The sequence below is a fragment of the Ochotona curzoniae genome, unplaced genomic scaffold (genome assembly GCF_017591425.1).
Source record: "Ochotona curzoniae isolate NIBS_2020 unplaced genomic scaffold, NIBS_Ocur_1.0 contig_1, whole genome shotgun sequence".
NCBI lineage: Eukaryota > Metazoa > Chordata > Mammalia > Lagomorpha > Ochotonidae > Ochotona > Ochotona curzoniae.
Genome location: NW_024464918.1, coordinates 23,306,334 through 23,326,249, shown reverse-complemented (window position 1 = coordinate 23,326,249; position 19,916 = coordinate 23,306,334). Strand labels below are relative to the sequence as shown.

General features: G+C 39.0%; 1 protein-coding gene across 5 annotated transcripts in view; it reads left to right on the top strand.

The window, feature by feature from the left end:
• The window catches only part of RBM27 (RNA binding motif protein 27), a 57,838-nt gene extending 40,315 nt beyond the window's left edge, over nucleotides 1-17,523 (top strand). For 3 of the 5 annotated variants that reach the window (XM_040998978.1, XM_040998733.1, XM_040998814.1), the window contains 9 exons: nucleotides 49-345; nucleotides 1,949-2,089; nucleotides 4,166-4,285; nucleotides 6,343-6,417; nucleotides 6,557-6,721; nucleotides 8,089-8,193; nucleotides 8,323-8,511; nucleotides 11,682-11,792; nucleotides 13,190-17,523. In XM_040998978.1, the coding sequence (XP_040854912.1) occupies nucleotides 49-345; nucleotides 1,949-2,089; nucleotides 4,166-4,285; nucleotides 6,343-6,417; nucleotides 6,557-6,721; nucleotides 8,089-8,193; nucleotides 8,323-8,511; nucleotides 11,682-11,792; nucleotides 13,190-13,273 (1,287 nt within the window). In that variant the 3' untranslated portion in view covers nucleotides 13,274-17,523. Of the gene's footprint in view, nucleotides 1-48; nucleotides 346-1,948; nucleotides 2,090-4,165; nucleotides 4,286-6,342; nucleotides 6,418-6,556; nucleotides 6,722-8,088; nucleotides 8,194-8,322; nucleotides 8,516-11,681; nucleotides 11,793-13,189 lie in introns of all 5 variants that reach the window. The other 2 variants (XM_040999040.1, XM_040998895.1) reach the window with 2 other exon arrangements.
• The last annotated feature ends 2,393 nt before the right edge of the window (nucleotides 17,524-19,916 follow it).

Genomic DNA, 19,916 nt, shown 5'->3' with positions numbered 1-19,916 from the left:
CAGTTTTCTGCTTTGGGAATTTATGTTGTTTTTATTATTTTCTTAAAGGTTGCATTTAAAGGTGATCCAGAAGCAGCCCTCATCCAGTATCTTACCAATGAGGAGGCCAGGAAAGCGATTTCCAGCACGGAAGCAGTTCTAAACAACAGATTCATTCGAGTCCTATGGCATAGGGAAAATAACGAGCAACCAGCATTACAGTCCTCATCACAGCTGCTTCTTCAACAACAGCAAACACTTAGTCATCTTTCACAGCAGCATCATCACCTGCCTCAGCATCTTCATCCACAGCAGGTGCTGGCAACCCAGTCTCCTCCCTCAACGGTACACGGAGGCATCCAGAAGGTAATCCAGGGCACTGAGGATTCAGTCCTTTGGTCTCCCTCAAGATCAGTGTTTCTCCATCATGGACTCTGGGTTTTTTCCTGTTTAATTTTTTTTTAAGCATTTTTTTGAAAGACAAAGTGACAGAGAGGGGGGGACACACACACACAGTGGGAGAGAGAAATGTCTCTCTTTTGATGGGTCACTCACCAAGTGCAACTCTGAAAGTAGGAGTCCAAAGCCAGGATCAAACACCTCCATTCTGTTCTCCTGTGTGGGTGACAGGAACCAAAAATACCTGCACTGTCATCTGCTGCCCCCCATGCATGCTGACAGGAAATGGACTGGGAGCAGAGGCAAGACCCAGCACTTGGATGTGGACACAGGCATCCCAGGCTCTCAGCTTACTCTGCTGTACCACAGTGCCTACCTCAGTGCTTGGTACTTCTATAGCAGATCTACTTATAATTGGATGTATAGACCAGCTGTATCTGATTTGGAACTTTATTGGAAATGCAGATTCCTGGGCCTTATGGACAAAATCCCTATGGTATACCCAGAAATCTGTGTTCTAACAAACTTTCTGAAGTCTGAGCTGCTGTTCTCTGTACCGGCAAATTACTTACCTAAGTCTCAGGCCCTGTGCTGCCTCGATGGCACTAGATCTGCAGAGTGTGCCTCTAGCTGCAGGGTCCATATCCATATAGGGATTATTAAATGATGCTTATGCCCACTAAAGGGTTGCAGTCCATTCAAGCAGTGAATGGCTTTCAATGTGGGATGGTGTTATCTTGTTAGAATCACTCTCGCTGTATCTATCTGTTTGCCCTATTTTTCTCCTATACAGAAAAATCCTGCATCTTCTAAAACAGGGGTGGAAGTGTCAAGGACATTGGAATTTTGGCTGTTTCTTTCATTCTGTCCCTATAGTCTAAAACACTGCCTGATATAAAACACTTAAAACTTACTTAAGAAGAAGGAAACAAAGAACAGACAACTGCATATTAGAGCCATTTGGCTAATGACAATAATGTTAATCGTTACATAGTTCTCAGACTTAGAATAAATGCACTCAGATTTTTTTTTTAGAAGTATTCCTTAACAGTATGTGTTTGTAGCTGCGTTCGTCTTTCTGTTTATTTACATCTAAGCTATCATTGACTTTAGTCTACATCCAATTTCAAGCTGGTGACTACTTTGCCTAGAGGTTGGTTGAGTAGTGGACAAGATGATAAAATCTCGTCTGTGTCCATTAGACCATGGTCTGTTAGTGCATCCTAAGGTTTGCTATGCTTTCAGGGGCATCCGTTCACACTGTAAGGTGTATTCAACTACTGTCAGGAAAAGGTCTTAATCTTCAAGGCATCGCATGTAGTGGGAACATTGAAAACTTGCCAGATTTTACATTTTTATCTGCATTAATGCATATATATATATATATATATAAATTTTTTTTTTTGCATATCACCACTTCGCTTAGAAAATCAAACGTTTTAAATCATTACAACTCCCTCCCAGTCTCTTTTTCTTATCTTCTTTCCTAGGATAATCACTGTTCTAGATTTGCATTGCTCCTAGACATGTTTTGAACCTTTCCTAACCTGTGTGAATTTTGTATATATAGATGATGAACAAGCCACAGACGCCAGGTGCATACGTTCTTAACAAAGTTCCTGTTAAGCATCGCCTTGGGCATGCGAGTGGTAACCAGACTGATGCGTCACACTTGCTCAGTCAGTCGGGTGGTGCAGGAGAGGATTGTCAGGTATGCATTTCTGTGATCCTCAGCGGGGTTCAGAGCTGGCCAGTGGCACAAAGAAAGTAAAAGATCGATTATTACCCAGATTCGTAGTATGAAAGTTGAACTGAGTGTGGCAGATGTATTTCCCTAATTTCTCTCAGACATTTGCTAATCAAATTTATGTTCAAAGCTTAGTGGAAATTTGAAAATTTTGGCTATATATAAATAGGTATATATTTAAAATTTTTTTAATGATTTATTTATTTTTATTGGTAAGGAAGATTTACAGAGAGGAGAGACAGAATGATCTTCTGTCTGCTGGTTCACTCCCAAGTGCCTACAGCCAGAGCTGAGCTGATCAGGAGCCAGAAGCTTCTTCTGGGTCTCCCACGTGGGTGCAGGGTTCCAAGGCTTTTGGGCCATCCTCTACTGCTTTCCCAGGCCACAAGCAGCAGGGGACCGGAATGAAAGTGGAGTAGCCGGGATATAAACCGGCTCCCATATGGCATCTGGGTGCATGCAAGGCGAGGACTTTAGCCACTAGGCTACTGTGTGAGGCCTGGTATATATGTATTAATAGTTAGTTTATTACATGTCATTAGTAAGTTTAACTTTTTTAAAAACCTAGTGAATTCTGTCATAATGAAAGCCAAACTCTTAAATGTTTTAAGTAACTTCTTTTAATTTTAGGAATGTATCTGTATGTTGACTTTTTCTTATGGTCATTACAGCAAATAGAGTGCCAGGAAGATTCTGAAAAAGGACAGTAGAAGTGGAGGAAAGCTCCAGAAAGTATCATAAAATCTCTGTAACTGAAGCACTTTGATATTGGCGCATGGGTAGACTAATGCAGCAGGATAGAAAAGCTAGAAATAAACTCAGTTGCAAATAGCAACTTTATAAGTATCTCAGATCAACTGTGAAATACTGTAGAGGTAACTGGATAGCCATATGGAACAGATAAAATCAGTTTTTTTGTTTGTTTTTTGTTGTGTCATAAACCTGAGTAAATTCCAGATGGATTGTAATTTTGCTGTTCAAGGCAGTGCTAAACGATAAAACCACTGTAAGAGGAAGTGTGGCTCTGTCTTGTGGAATTACATGTGCAATCACTGTAAACTAGTAGTGTTCCCTCTGTGAATCCAGCCAGGGTACAGTAGCCAAAAGATGGAAAGACATATACAACAGAGCTAGTAATCGTAGGTGCTTTGTACTCGAAAACGCTGGGCATGGCTCAAATGCCTTTCAGTAGCGACTGGTTGTTTCAAATGTGTGTTCACAAAGGAATGAGGAATATGTTCATATGTATGACAGAATGAGTAGCAGGATGTATTAAATTAAAACAATTAAAATGGAAGGATAAGTGTGTATTTGACCACTGTTGAAGTAGAAAGTTGGGTCAGTCAGTATTTTCTTAAAACAGAAGAAATAAGATAATTTGTGCTAACTGAAATGAGGTGACTATGGCAAGTACCAAAGAAGCATGATGACTTTAAATATGAATTGTTTGAAGAGTTGACTTGGAATCATTAAGTGCTGAGTGTAATTATTTAAAAGTAATCCCGAGAGACTGTGGCACAGCAGAGTAAGTTTCCGCTTACAGCCCCACACTCCTCTCTGAGAGCGCTGGTCCTCAGCCCCAGCTGCTGTGCTCCCAGTCCAGCTTCCTGCCCGTCCGTCTGGGAGGCAGAAGAGGACAGTTCAAGTGCTCAGGTTCCTGTCACCAGTCAGCGAGGCAGCGGGAGTTCCAGGCCTGTGGCTCCAGTGTGGCTGAGCCCTACTGGCTCTTGCAAGCATTTAGGAAGTGAACTGTTAGAGGGGAGATAGCGTTGTTTCTCTCTGTCTCTGCCTTTCAAATAGATGATAATACACAGCTAAAAAATTAAAGGTAAGAAAAATATGAAATTGCATTCAGAAATGAAACATTAACGTGAGAAACATTTTTCTTTATAGTCTTGAGCAACATTTTCATTATAAAGAACTGCTTTTTACAAATCAATTTTTTAAAGGTAAACTTACTTTAACTCCTTAGGATTATAGAAACACATGGAATTTCTCCAAAACATTTCTGAGTTCTAATTATGTTTGTTTTCTTTGTAGATATTTTCAACACCAGGCCATCCAAAAACGCTTTATAGTTCTTCAAACTTAAAGACACCTTCCAAACTTTGTTCAGGTTCTAAATCACATGATGTTCAAGAAGCATTGAAAAAAAAACAGGTAAAGAGCAAAGGAAACTTTGAATTTGTAAGTGATTGTATTAACATCTTATTGTATAACTACATCAGGATTGGCTTATTGACTTCTTTTTAATATGCCCCTGACAAGAAAAAAAAGATGAACTAACCAAAAACATTTCCCAGTTGTTTTTCAGTGGCTATATCAATTATAAGGAATACATTTTTTTCTATCATGTTTTCTTCAGAGAAAAAAAAAAAACACTTTTATTATTTCAGTACCTATTTTTTTTTTTTATTTCTTTTTTGGTTTTGTAAATTAGATAACCTTTAACATAAATTGTGATATTCATGTAACTATTCATATAATTCAGTTCTAAATTTCATTATTATCTTAGATTTAAGCTTCCATAATTTTTTTCAATAAAATTTGTATTTATATGTACTGTTATCAAAAAAAAAAATAACCCAAGATTTTTGATGTTTTTTGAAAAACTCTTATACTGGGCCTGGCATGGTAGCCTAGCAAGCAGCTGGAGTTCTCACCTTGCATGCTCTAGGATCCCATATGGGCACTGGTTTGTGTCCTGGCAGCCCTAGTTCCCATCCAGCTCCCTACTTCTGGCAGGGAAAGCAGTTGAGGATGGCCAAATGACTTGGGATCTTGCACCTGTGTGGGAGGCCTGGGGGAGGTTCCTGGCTCCTGGCTTCAGATTGGCTCAGCTCTGGCTGTTTTAACCACTTGGGGAGTGAATCATCAGATGGAAGATCTTCCTGCCTGTCTTCTTTCATATATCAGACTTTCCAATAAAAATAAATTTTAAGATACAGGAAAAAACCCTATTATACGTGTTTATTTTTATTGGAAAGGCATGTTTATAGACAGAAGGAGGACCCAGAGAAAGATTGTCTATCCACTGATTCATTCCCCAAATGGTCATCATGGCCATAGCTGAGCTGATCCAAATCTGGGAGCTAAGAGTCTCATCTGAGTCTCCCACGTGGGTGCAGGGTCCTAAGGACTAGGGCTATCCTCCACTGCTTTCCCAGGTCATAAGGAGGGAGCTGGATGGGAAGCGGGGCCGCCTGGACACGAACCGCCACCTGTATGGCATCCTGGCTCTTGCACACGAAGCATTCGAGCCATGGTGATGACCCGAGACTTGGGATCATTTCTTAAGGTTACATTTTAAAAGATTTTTGCTTTCTAAAAAGATTTACTTACTTGAAAGAGTTAGAGAGCAGTAGAGATGGAGATCATTTGATCTTGGATCCATTAGTTTACTCCCCAGATAGTCTGTATGGTCATGGCTGAGCCAGGCTGAAGCCAGGAGCCAGACAATTCATGCCGATCTCCCGTGTGAGTGACAGGGACCCCAGCACTTGGATCATCTTCTGCTACTTTTCCCGGCAATTAGAAGGGATCTGGGTCAAAGTAGAGCTTGAACTGGGCACAAGGGATGCTGGTATTGCAGGTGGCAGCTTTACTGCAATTCTGCTTCTAACACGTATTGATTTTATTTACTTGACAATCTAGAAGGGACGGATAGACGGAGTAAGCTCTCATCTCCAGAATCTACTGAAGTACCTGCAAAATTGGGAGGCCAGGCTCAGAACTCAACATGAGTCTTCCACGTCAGGGACAGGGACCCAGCTAGTTGAGCCAAAACCTGCTGTTTCCCAAGTATTCATTATCAGAAAGCTAGATCGAGACCAAACAGAGAGCTCTAACCCACGTAGTCTGATACCTCTATCAGGGAGCTACCCCCAAATCCCCCTTTTAAGCCCCAGAAAGAAGAATTTCCCATACTCAGGTGGAAACTGCTCTTGGTTTTGTTTTTGTTTTTCATAAAAGCATTCAAATCAGCTAGCCACATAGATGTAGCTATTGGGATCCAATATTGTAAATATTTTTAAGTGTAGTTATAAACTCTGTTACATTGGCTGTGTTAAGGAAAATATATTCAAAGGTTTCATCTCTGGCTTCAGCTGCTTTTTGATTAATTGGTCAAGAAGAAACCAGTCAAGAGTATCATAGTGTTAACTATCATTGGCAGATTCTGTTAGGAATATTAATTCCTCCTTTACCTACTTATGCAGGAAGCATTGAAACTACAACAAGATATGAGGAAAAAGAGGCAAGAAGTGTTAGAGAAACAAATAGAATGCCAAAAGGTAAGATGAAAGCGCATTGTTTTTACACTGGAATTAATGTGTACAATTGGTTTTACAAAAATACCTGTATGAGTTAAGTTTTTAAGCTTTGTAGTATATTAATGTTTAATAAGGATGGTATTACTTTTGTTTTTGGTAGATGCTAATATCTAAGTTAGAAAAAAACAAAAACATGAAACCAGAAGAAAGAGCAAATATAATGAAGACTTTGAAAGAACTTGGAGAAAAGATCTCACAATTAAAGGATGAATTAAAGACGTCTTCTGCGGTTTCTGCACCATCTAAAGTAAAGACAAAAACAGAGGTTTGTGTTTGTATTTTTATTGAACATGGATCATTAAATATCTCAAGAGCTTAATACTTTGAAAATATTGAAATTACAATAAATTTTCTTAAAGACTTACTTACTATTTGAAAGATAATGCTAATAGATTAAAGGGAGTGCGGGAGGTCTTGTGTCGGTTAGTTCAGTCCCCCACTGGCCACAGCAGCCTGCAGGACTAGTCTGGGTCAGGCCTAAGCCAGGAGAGAGAAACTCAATGTAGGCGTCCCATGGCATGCCAGTGTCATAGAAAGTGGCTTAACCGCCTGTGCTACCATACTGACCCCTATGTTTAACTCAGTAACAGCCTGCCTAGTGGCATGATAGGCAGGCAAGCAGTTACAACACATTACATTTTTTTTAAAGTGATTTTGGTGTTTAGTTGCTTAGGTGGCATACTGAGTGCTGATAATACCATTGGAACACAGATTATGCTTTTTAATTGAATCTGCTTGGTCTTCTGTCCTGAAGATGAAACTGCTAAAGTGATGGACAGGAAAGAAACGTTTCCTATTAAAACAGCTTCACGATGAAATACTGTTGTAGTAAAGCCATCCGTTTCGTAGTTCCGAGTCATGCAGAGGCTAAATATGGATAAAAATGGCTGTGAAAAAGAGTAATCAGAAGTTCTAGATTGATTTAAACCTGGCTTTTGTTCATTTCTGTGTTTCCTTACCCTAGGAGAGTACCTACTTTACACAGTGATTCCATTGCTACCACAACTCTAGTGGATTTACAGCTTTCTAACCTTTTTATGAACTAGGAATGAGTTTGTCTGAGATAGAGAATGTATAGTATCATACAACATTTGCAGTTATGGTTCTCTCTGAGTATGGGAATGTAAAATGTTAAGATTAAAAATGTAGTTTTACTTTCCCCTAGTTGTAGGAAAGGGTGTGCACATTTAAAAACAAAGAATTGGAGGAGAAACGAGTTCTAGGGCATATCGCCTAAAACTTGCTTAAAAAAAACTAAAAAAGGTCTCCTGCAAAGGAGAGTGGCTGCAGTGACAGGTTTTCAGTCTGAAAGTGATTGCATATTGTTACCTTTGAACGGTTAATAAAATGTTACTTCATGGTTTGTTTTGTGAAAATTATTCCCAGCTGTCTTTGAAGTGACCATTTCCCTCGCCCTGACTTTAATCTACCTTATATAGTGTCATCAGTCATTTTTCAGTGTTACATTCTTTACATGTTTACAATAGTTTATGAATTTGCCTACTTTAAAGTGGCTGTTTTGATTGTATCATCTCTGTTTTCCAAAAGAGCTGTGTATCCTCATAATTATGTTGTGGTTAAGATCTTGGAAGTTTTCTAAAGACACCTTTTTTACTCTTAATTTTACCATAGGCCCAGAAAGAGTTATTAGATACTGAACTGGACCTGCACAAGAGGCTGTCCTCAGGAGAAGACACAACAGAATTACGGAAAAAGCTCAGTCAGTTACAGGTTGAGGTGAGACTTAAAAGGAGTTAGTGACCCAACATACTTAATATTTCAAAAAACAGTTTTTACTCTTTTTTTTGCATTTCCTAAGGCTTAGTCTAACGATGGATATCGCCTTCTGCCTTCTTTGTGATTCAGGCTGCGAGATTAGGTATTTTGCCTGTGGGTCGCGGAAAGCCCATGTCCACCCAAGGCCGAGGAAGAGGCCGAGGCCGCGGAGGCAGAGGAAGGGGGTCCCTGAACCACATGGTGGTGGATCATCGCCCCAGAGCACTAACAGTGGGAGGATTCACTGAGGAGGAAAAAGATGAACTACTTCATTTCTCAGTAAGTTTTTAAAGTAGCAAATGTTAACTCTGGGAACACTGTGTTCAGCACATTCCTGGTGCGATCTTATCTAATTAGCAAACGTTTCACATATTAGAATGTTTAGTTGGAGAAACCTGGGTACTAGCAAATCCTTATTAATGTTTTGGAAGGTCAAGAAGCAGTTAAGTTCTTAAAATTCTTGTAATTTCATAACTTCACATAAATGCATTTATAGTGACAAATCATTCCAAAGCTACTTTTTTTTTTAAGATTATTACATGTTTAGAAGATATTAAAAAAGTAAAAATAATCCTAGATGAAGGTAGAATTCAAAGGTTTTATCAGGATAACGGATTTGTTTAGTTATATTCTGTGTACAGTGCTGATCACTTACTTTTACTTTTAGGTAAACGTGCCAAGTACAAATTTGCCTCAGCAGATAACTATGATTTTGTATAGACACAGAGTACATTCTCTGCATAGACACTCATTAATTTATAAATACTGTGCTGGACCGTTTTCATACACAGTCTCATGTCATCTTAAAATAAGTGTGAGGTGCATGGGAGCCTCCCTTTCATGTGATATTCTGTGCGTTCGCAGGGGAAAGCCAAAGCCTAAAGCCTCACACAGGATCGGCTGGTTAGTAAGTGACAGAGCCAAACCAAGCAGCCAGGCTCCGCGTTCCTCCCAGCATATTTGAGTGAATGTAGCTTCAGCACTGTACACACTTAAAGCTGGTGAGAGAAGCAGTGAAGGGTCATTTCAGTGTGCCAGTTGACTGACTTCCTTAACTGCCATGACCCTCTTTCTCCTTTTTAGTAATGTGGAAGAATAGCTTTAAAAATTCTAAGGAATGTTTTTTTTTTTTTTGGAATTCAACCTTCTTGGTCTTAATTCCAACTATCTGCCGCTTTTTGAGACTATGTTGGTCTAACTAGGGAGTTTGGAAATGCTTTTCTCTTTCTGACTGCTGGTTCCAATTAAGTGGCTTTTTCCCCCTTATTTGCAAGGTAGAGTGACAGAGAGGAGAGAGAAGCATAAGACGCTCCATTCAGTGATGCAGTTTCTGAGTTCTTGCAACTGCCCAAGCTGGGCAGAATCAGAGCCAGGAGCCAAGAGGTCCATCTGGGTCTTCCCCATGAATGACAGGAACTCAGGTATCTGAGCCAGCTTCTGTTGCTTCCCTGGCTCGGATCTGAGGTGAAGCAGCCAGAACTTGAACTGGTAGTCTGATAAGGAATACTATTATGCCAAACAATGGCTTACCCTGCTTCTACTGCAATGTCCATTGCTAAACACATATATTATTTTAAATATTTACTTTTTTGTGCCTGGTGCTATAGCCTAATGGCTAAGGTCCTTACCTTGAATCTGTTGGATTCCATATGGGTGCCAATTCATATCCTGGTTACTCTACTTCCCACCCAGCTCCCCGCTTGTAGCCTGGGAAAGTAGTTGAGGACGGTTGAAATCCTTGGTACCCTGTACCTGTCTAGGCGACCTGGAAAAAGCTTCTAGCTCCTGGCTTTGGATTGGCTCAGCTCCAGCTGTTGTGGCCATTTGGGGAATGAAACCGCCAATGAAGATCTTTCCTTCTCTCTGTAAATCTGATTTTCCAATAAAAATAAATAAATCTTAAAAGAAAAATATTTACTTTTATTGGAAATGCAGATTTACAGAGAGATAGATCTTCCATGTTCACCCCACACATGTATAGCATTTCAGAATGTGGAAAGATCTATTTTAGGTAAGCGATATTGTAAGAAATGCAGTAAGGTGAATAAATGTGAACTCATTCACCACTTTAAAATTTCAAGACATAAGTCTGACTGTGTAGATCTCAAAGCCAGATGTCAGTAATTGACTCAGGCCTGGTGTGATGGCTCATTGGTTAAATCCTCGCCTTGAATGCAATAGGATCCTATACGGGCACTGGTTTGTGTCCTGGCTGCTCCGCTTCCTATCCAGTTCGCTGCTTGAGGCCTGGGAAAGCATTAGAGGATGGCCCAAAGCCTTGGGACCCTGTTCCGGTGTGGGAGACCTGGAGGAAGTGCTGAGCTCCTAGCTTCAGATTGGCTCAGTTCCAGCCATTGTGGCTAGTTGGGGAATGAACCAACAAATGGAAGATCTATTTCCCTGTTTATTTTTCTCTGTAAATCTGCCTTTGCAATAAAACTAATTTTTTTTTAAGATTTATTTTTACTAGAAAGTCAGATATACAGAGAGGAGAAGAAATAGAGAGGATCTTCTCTTCACTGATTCACTCCCCAGGTGGCCATAATAGTCGAAGCTGAGCTGATCTGAAGCCAGGAGCCAGAAGCCTCCTCTGGGTCTCCCACACGGGTGCAGGGTCCCAAGGCTTTGGGCCATCCTTGACTGCTTTGTGAGCCACAAGCAAGGAGTTGGATGGGAAGCTGAGTTGCCAGGATTAGGACCAGCACCCATATGGGATCCCAGGGTGTTCAAGGTGAGGACTTTAGCCACTAGGCTACCACGCCAGGCCCTAAAGTGAACCTTTCAAAAAAATTGTATCAGGAAAATATTTTGTTTTTACAGAGAAAGAAAGAGACCCCTTTCTTTTTATTATTATTATTATTATTATTATTATTATTATTATTTATTGGAAAGGCGGATATGCAGAGAGGAGAGACAGAGAGGAAGATCTTCCGTCCAATGATTCACTCCCCAAGTGACCACAACGGCCGATACTATGCCAATCCGAAGCCAGGAGCCTCTTGCGGGTCTCCCACGATGGTTGCAGGATCCCAAAGCTTTGGGCCGTCCTCCACTGCTTTCCCAGGCCACAGGCAGGGAGCTGGAAGGGAAGCGAGGCTGCCGGGATAGAACCGGTGCCCATATGGGATCCCGGGGCGTGCAAGGCGAGGACCTTAACCACTGTGCCACCGCGTCCGGCCCCAGGAAAATATTTTGAGATCATCATGACATATTCTAGAATGACTGCTTAATTTATGTTTCCAACCAAGATGAATAGCAAAATTTAGCTAACATAGATGAAAACCTTAAACTATCTAGGCAAACCAAAGCATATAGTTCTCACTGGAGATTACTTGTAAATTGACCTACACCAATTTTCTTTTAAATAATTGATTTTTAAGTAGCACAGACTTTGGAAAATTATTTTTACATGGGAGTACAAATCTAATGTGTTCTTTAATACATTTTAGGCAGCAAACCAAGGGTCAAAATTCAAAGACCGTCGACTACAGATATCATGGCACAAGCCTAAGGTGCCGTCCATATCCACCGAGACTGAGGAAGAGGAAGCCAAGGAAGAGGTGAATGTCCTGTCTGACGAACAGCAGCTGGTCCAGTCCAGTATGATTTTCTTGACATAGTGTAAATTTGAAAGTGAGGGTTGGATTTCCTTTCTGCATGCAGTGAGTTTGCACCAGTCGGAAGTCACAGCCGGCCTATGAAGGGCGTGGGAAGGCGGATGTTTGGTGCAGTCCTGAAGGGGCTTCTGGGGAAGTGCACATCAGGCTGCCTGGTTCAAATCCTGGCTCTGGCCCTGATGCCAGCTCCTGCCGACGTGCACCCTGGGAGGCAGCAGGCTGACAGAAACATGAAATTATAAGTTCATATTCAAAAACTATGTCAAGATTTATAGTTTAGTATCTCTTTTTACTGATGGATAATTTGACATAGCGAAAGCAGAAATGTGACCCTTAATAAAATACTCAAGCAAAGCCTTGACATTTTGGTAATGTTTATAGATACTTGTATTTGATGCAAGATTTTAGGTTTTTTTTTTCTTTTAAGAGTATGTTTCTTTGAGAGGTAGAGTGATGGTGGTGGAGGGTGAGGTAGGTTATCCATCAGTCTTTCCTGTGGTTCACTCTCCAAGTGGCTATGAGCCAGGAGTCAGGAACTCTGTCTAGGTCTCCCACATGGGTGGCAGACGTCCAAGTATTTGAACCGTTATCAAGATTTTAGATTTTTAATGTAAGGTCTAGAATGTCATTGTCATGCTAATAGTTACTATAAATAACCAGAAGGGTATAAAAGGAAAGATTCGGGAGTTTGTGTTTTTTGTTTAAGTTTCTTCATTTTAAGTTGGTGGAGTAAAATTATTATTATTCAAAGATTTATTTATTTTTTTTTTTGAAAGAGTTAGAGGGAATGAGAAAATATCTACTGGTTAACTCGAGGGATGGCCACAGTGGCGGGAACTGAACTGACCCAAAATGAGTGCAGGTCTGCCACATGGAAGCAGGGTTCCAAGGCCTTGGGCCGTCCTCCTCTGCTCTCCCAGGCCGCAAGCAGGGAGCTGGACCAGAAGTAGAACAGCTGGGGCTCAAACCGGAACCCACATGGGATGCCATTGCCACAGCCTGATGCTTAGTCTGGTATGCCACATAGCTGTCCTCAGAATAAAATTATCTCAACTTGTCAGGAAAAAAGATATTTTTCTTTCATTTTGCTTATAAACTTTCACATTATTGAGTTTCTTGATGATACCAAACTAAAAATCTATTAGAACAATTGGCAGGAGAAAGGACGTTATATCTATTTTTAAAATGCTTTTGGGAGTTTTACTTTATTCTGAAAGAAACTCTGAATGTATCACTCAGAAATGTGGAATGGATTTCTCTTGTTAGTCTTTTTACCTTTAGCTTGAAAAGCACTCTACTTGAGGTGCTTCAACAGCTGATCACACTCTCTCTCTCCGCAGGAGACAGAAACCTCAGATTTGTTTTTGCATGATGATGATGACGAAGATGAAGATGAATATGAGTCTCGTTCATGGCGAAGATGAAATCTGATGCAAGCTGTATAATTTTTAGGAGTATTGTTTAGAAGAACAACTTTTTAAAATTATTTAAAGAAGTCAATGAGCCAAAAAAAGTTTTTTTTTTTTAATTTTTGTTTTCAACAGAGTAGGTTTCAGGACAGCAAGTTTGCTATCTAAACACATCTCATAACTGTACACGATATTGAAGCACCAAAGGCCTAGTGACTTTGACACAGTTGTGAAGATCTACAGGAATGCCATGGATAATCTAGAGCCTTATTTTCCACACCTGCTTTTGTTGCTACTGGTGTTGGATGACGATGTAAATGACAGGGTGTTCATAAATTTTATTTTGGATTATAATCTGATAAAATTGCATTAAATGACAAAATTGCCTGGAATCTCTAACTTTCAGCTATTATGGATGGGTCGTCAGACAGTAGGAGCTATTTGTAATTAAAATACTCTTTTGCTTTCAAGAGTTGTCTTGAAAGAAAAGTGAATTTATTTTGATTTTTTTACTGTAGAAAAGTCCAATTTGTATTCAATCTCAATTTTTTTCAGGTTTTTTATGTGCAGTAATACTATTTCAGTGAAAAAATCACAACAAACTCTGTTATTAAATACTATGAGGTAATGGTAGCTAGCTCTGTGCTATTTCCATTCTCACGTTAACTTCTGTCCTCATCTTCCTACTGACCTTTGCTTTGCCACTTAGCATTGGTTCAGTTGGTTCCTTTTTTTTTTTACGTAATACTTTTAGAATGTAAACGGCTTTCACCTATTGCCTCTTTCTTGTCCCCCTTTTTATTCTTCTTAGCTGTTTATTCATAGGCCTAATGTACTCATTATTAAGATAAATGATTCATTTGGGCCACCCAAAGTCAGTCCCCAATAAAAGGTTTAAACCAACGCCTTGATAAATAAGTGATGTTTTGATCAGAATAATAGAAGAATGGGGGAGTCACCAGCTTTTCAGTTTTTCTATTTTCAGTCTTCAATTTAGTTATGCAAAAGGGTTAAAAAATATATCTGAAATTTTAAAAATTTAAACCATGATGGTGAGGGTAGTGGGTGGGGAGGGTGGAGATAGGGTAGGGGCTGGGTATGTTAGTCATAAATGGGAACCCTAACTTTGATCAGATGGTCTTCTATTTTCATATTTTCATAGCGTGTTGCTGTCCATGAACATATACTTCTTCAGTAGACAGCTTCCTTTGCTGTGTGCGTTTTTACTGTACACTGTATAGAGTATCTGTTAAGTAAAATGTGTACATGTCTGTCCTTGTGTTCTGAATGTCAGATGGGAAAGCAGAGGAGCAACACTACACTGTACACTAGGGAAATAAAAGCTATGATTGTACGTAGGATATCACTTTTTCAAGGATATACACATCTGTGCTCTTATGTACATGTGGTGTGAAAATTTGAGATTTCCTGTTGGCTTCAAAGGGTTCTTGGTGATCAGTCTATCAAGAATTTTGTTTTCTGAGATAAAGACTGTTTTTCAGAATACAAACTGTTCACTTTTAAGAAACTTAAAAAACCGTCAGGACTCTAGATTTTACCTAGCTACAAGGAGTTAAATCCCAAGTTCTAATCATCTTTTCTACGTAACTTCCTGGAATGAGGTATCTGGCCAGGATCATTTTTAAGTTTGCGTGCATCCTCTTTCAAGGTTATTGTAGCATATCCAGTAACACTGAAGTGGAGATAAGCTTATGAAGCTTAGAAGGAACATGTGAGAAAGGGGTCTCTGAAATAAGCACTCTTGCTCCTTACTCCTCCGTCGTCTAAGGAAAGTTTTTGGATGTCTGCGGCTCAGTCCGTATATATTTTGGAAGATTCATTGTGGTGAATATTTTGAGTCCTGACAGTTTAAACGCGATAGAGGGAACAAAGGATTTATATATTTTTTGTACAAAGTTTTTTCTTAAACTGTATAATTTTGTAAATAATTTGGTTTTCGCTTCTGTTTTGTTTTTGGTCTTTTTTTTTTCCTTGTGTGTGTGTGTACTAAAACTACCAGCGTATAGATTTCAATAAAAATTGTTGTATTTTTGTATTTGGAAACTGAAAATTACAATAAATTAATGGAGCTGTAAGAATTTTCAGTAGACTGACAGTTCAGTAGAATGAGATTCCTTTTCATATGATTTTTTGGCCCTCAAAATTGACATCTTGTTCTGCTCTTAGTAAAGAGAAAAAGTTGAGAAATTAAGTTTTTGGTTTTTGGGGGGCAGGGGATAAAAGAAAAATGTTGGACAGTTTTTCAGTGAACTTTGAGGTTCGTTTGTTTAAATTTTGTTTTTAGTTAACCTTACATAGGACTAAAGTAATTTCAAAGTGTCATTTCTAGTAATTGTAAAACATTTTGACTCATGAATGAATTAAAAATGTGGGTTAGTTATGTTAGGTAACTTAAGCATAAAGCAATTGAATACACAGTTCTGTGTGTGTGTGTTTTTTTTTAACCCTCCCTTGTGGAGTTTTTTATTCTGCCTTACAAATCTACAACGTTGAAGTTTCCCTAAAAGTGAAGAACCACAAAAATGACGTCTTCATTTGACACAGATTAACATACAACATGCAAGGCAGAATCTGCTATTCTTATTATGCATGATATATTTATTAAGTAGCTGATGAGCAACCCCAGCAGGCTATCCACATCAGCCCAATTTACTGGATTACTGACTAATCTCAAGATACTCCCAAGGAAATTAATTACCTTCAGTTTCTTCAAGTAACATTGGGAAAATACTGTCACCAGCTAAGATAATCAAATGGGAAATATTTCTGTTAAGGTGAAGAGCTCCGAGGTGAAGGATCATTATTTCAAAAGAAAAAGAAAAAATCATGTGAAAAGGAATAGAGGTTCCTCTTGATGTATAGTTTGCCTGTATTATAGTTTTTATGAAATTGTGAATTTGTGTAATAGTATAATAGGAGATATTGTTGAATTTCTAACTGTTTATACATTTAAATTCATATATGTAATGTTTGTTTTATGGATTACAATCTGAATTTCTAAGAAGCATGTTGACTTTTGCAATAAAGATGCAATATGGAATGGTTCACAATTGAAAAAAAAAAAAGATGAAACTATCACAAAATTTCAAAAAATTTGGATAATTTCTGAACCATTCCAAAACTATAACAATCACCAAAAGAGCTGTAATTCTGACTTGTTCTGGAAAGAAAGTGCATGTAAGTATGCTTGCTCATGAGAGTCAGTGCTGGCTGTGTATGTGTGTTTATGTCGAGTTCACATAAATGGGAGAGTGTCACGCAGTATGAAGTTGCTGGCTGTGAAGTATTTAGTAGCATAATTGCCTCCACAGGGTAGGATGAAGAAAGAAAGAACAAAGATATTAAATAGCTGTTTAAGGGTAATCCTTTGTAGCCTTATGAATTTGGTTCATGGATGGACCTTCGTATCCCAGATACAAAGCAGGAACAGTTTTATGATAGCAACCATTTCCATGTTCCTTTGATAACACCTGCGGTCAATAAGAAGGGAGAGAAAGCCGACAGGAGATGACTCCAAGATGCATCTTGCTGTGTGATAAAGCAGGACTCACTGGAGAAGGCAGTGATGGCACACTGTAAGGACTGGGTGTGGTGGGAAATGGAAGGCAGGATATCACTTCTCCTTTTAAAAATTGCTATTCTGAAAGCTCCCTTTGAATGGTTATGGAGTAAGAAAGGTCATCTTTGAGTTTCAGCTTTTATAGGACAACAGTAAAGAATGAGAGTTTATTGTCATGTTTGCAAACCGAGGCATTTGCATTTTCAATATGTGAATAGCAAGCTCTGTGTGACTTTGTTTTGAACAGATCTCGGTACATCAATAATAAACTAGTTATGGGACTTTGGGGGAGGACAGATATAATTCTGAAAACAAGTATATTGCATTAAGAGCAGCAAAATAAGTGTTTTACTAAAATGGAGTGCTGGTTAATAGGAATGAATGGTTTTATGTAAAGCTTTCAATGTAAATTTTACTGAGGCCAAGGATATATTTTGAGTCATCAGCCCAGCATATAAAAGATCTTGTTCAACAAATATCTGCCAATATAAACAAGGTTTTGGATAGCTGAGGACTGCTTTAGACTAAATGGATTAACACTACCTTGTAGAACTCTCATATTGTATTAATTGTTAGTCTCAAGGACTACTTGAGGGGTCAGCCAATGTTGACTTAGAGCGATATCACATGCTACACGAATCATTTCCAAGTGGTGATAATTGGTTTCCAAATATACTTTAAAAATCACTTCCAAATATGTTAAATTATTGCCAGAAGACCTTCCAATGGGATCATCTGCCATTTGGCTTCCTACCTGTTTTGCAGTCGACTTTGGGTTAACTCAGCCAGTCTCAGATGGGTGACTTGATATAGGTGAAATTAAGGCCAGATTAGTGTTTGATTGCTTGCAAGATATTTGTAGTTTGCATCTCTTAGGCTTCTGCAAGCTTTTTTTTTTTTTTTTTTTGCACTTTTATGTGGCTGTGGCTAGGTCACTAAAGCTGGTGATAGCTGTTGCTATTTTTATTATTATTTTAAGAAAACATTGTAAAGATTTTATTTTTATTTGAAAGGCAGAGTTAGGAGAGACTGGGAGAGAGATTTGTCTGCTTGTTCAATTATACCAAATGGCTACAATGACCAAAGTGAGACCCGTCTGCAGCTAGGAGCTTCATCCAGTTTTCCCACGTGTGTACAGGCTCAAACACCAGAGCCATCTTTTGCTTTTCCAGGACATTAGCAGGATGCTGGATCCAAATGGAACAGCTGGGATATGAAGTGGCGCCCTTAGGGGATGCTATTGTTTATTTTTGTTATGCAATCTTTGCTTTTGAAAAAGAGCAGTAACGGGGAAGAAGGCCTTAAACGAATAGCATGTTGGTTTGTTTTGGATCTCAATAGTATTACTTAGATCATTCCAATTTTCTAGCCACTTCCTAGGGTTCTGCTACTCTGATACTGTGTTCCATTTCCTAAATTAAAATGAAACATTTAGCCTTGGGTTGTATGGCTTAGCATTCAGTAGTGCAAACTGTTCTTTACTCAATTCTTTGTCGGAGAATATGATTGAAAGCAAGCCATATTTCTGTTGATTAATATCTTAGATTATGTGTTTAAGAGTTTTGTAAAGTTTGAAATGTATTCATTTATGTGAAAGGCACAGAGAGAGGAAGAGGAAGATCTTGAGTCCACTGACTCACTCCCCAGCTGGCAGCAGGTGCGTTTCCAGGGTCAGAGGCAGAGGAGCCCGGGCAGTGCCACAAGCAGTGGCGTTCCATGCTGTACCACAGTGCTTGTACCTAAAGTTGTTATGATGTTGTTTGGTCTCTGCGTCTGAATTGCTGTCATTGTAAGATATTGACAGATTTCTCCCAATTTTAAATTGGGGCTATTGCTGGTGTTGCCAAATGAAACTTGTTAAGGATGATTTGCTTCAGGCTGATTCAGATTGAAGCTGCTCATATGTTCAGCTCAAACTCATAGGCCTGACGTTTCTTGTTTAGATAAGAATGTGTTTGTGCATAAACACATTACTGAATTTAGTTTGAACCCCTTACCTGTCAAAACTTGCTTAAAATGCAGCATCTTAACATGTGCAACCTGTAGGGGGCTCCAAAAGGCGAAATTTAGGCATGCTGATGCCTTTCACGGCAGTGCACAATGAGGCATTTTACATTGCAATTCAGAGTATGTGTGCAGACACACATCAAAAAGGTTTACAAAACAATGTGCCCCTTATGTTTTTAATTTTTTAGATTAAGATTTTCAGGCTCCATTATTTTGCTTTCAGAATTGCTGCTGGTAAAACTAGCCTGTTGCAAGGTGCATTGCACTTTGAAATCACTAATCTGCTTCAACATCATTGTTATAAATGGTACAACTTTATCTTATGCATTTATTTTGCTTGGGGAAATATTCTGGAGTGTAAAATGACCTTGAGTCTAACAGAAAATTTTCTTCAACACAGCGATAATTTTATACTTCTTTTTTAAAATTCATTTCAGAATGTTGTTTTTCTTTTTTCAGTATTTATTTTTATTGAAAAGTCAGATTTTTACAGACTGAAGGAGAGACAGAGAGAAAGATCTTCCATCCGCTGGTTAACTCCCCAAATGGCCGCAACAGCTGGAGCTAAGCTGATCTGAAGTCAGGAGCAAGGAGCTTCCTCTGGGTCTCCCACGCGGGTGCAGAGTCCCATGACTTTGGGCCATCCTCAACCGGCCACAAGCAGAGAGCTGGAAGGGAAGTGGAGCAGCTGGGCTATGAACTGGCATCCATATGTGATCCCGGGTATGCAAGGTGAGAACTTTAGCCACTAGACTACCATACCAGGTCCTATACTTAATTTTTGAAATGTTCAACTTCTAAGAGTTTTTAAGATTACTTGCAATTAAATAGTTTCAACATTATTTGTCCTCGCAGTGAGGGAGTAGAATATCATTAGATTGGTGCTGCTGCTTACAGAATTTAAGTCTTGTGGCAGAAATTATATATTTTTTAAAAATTACCTGTGGAATCCACAAAACTACACTTATTAACACTTACTATTATATTACCCTTTTCCAGTTTCTAAGTTGTGAATAAAAAGAGTGGGAGCCTGTTGATACAGAAATGACAATGTGTTTAAACTCTACAGAA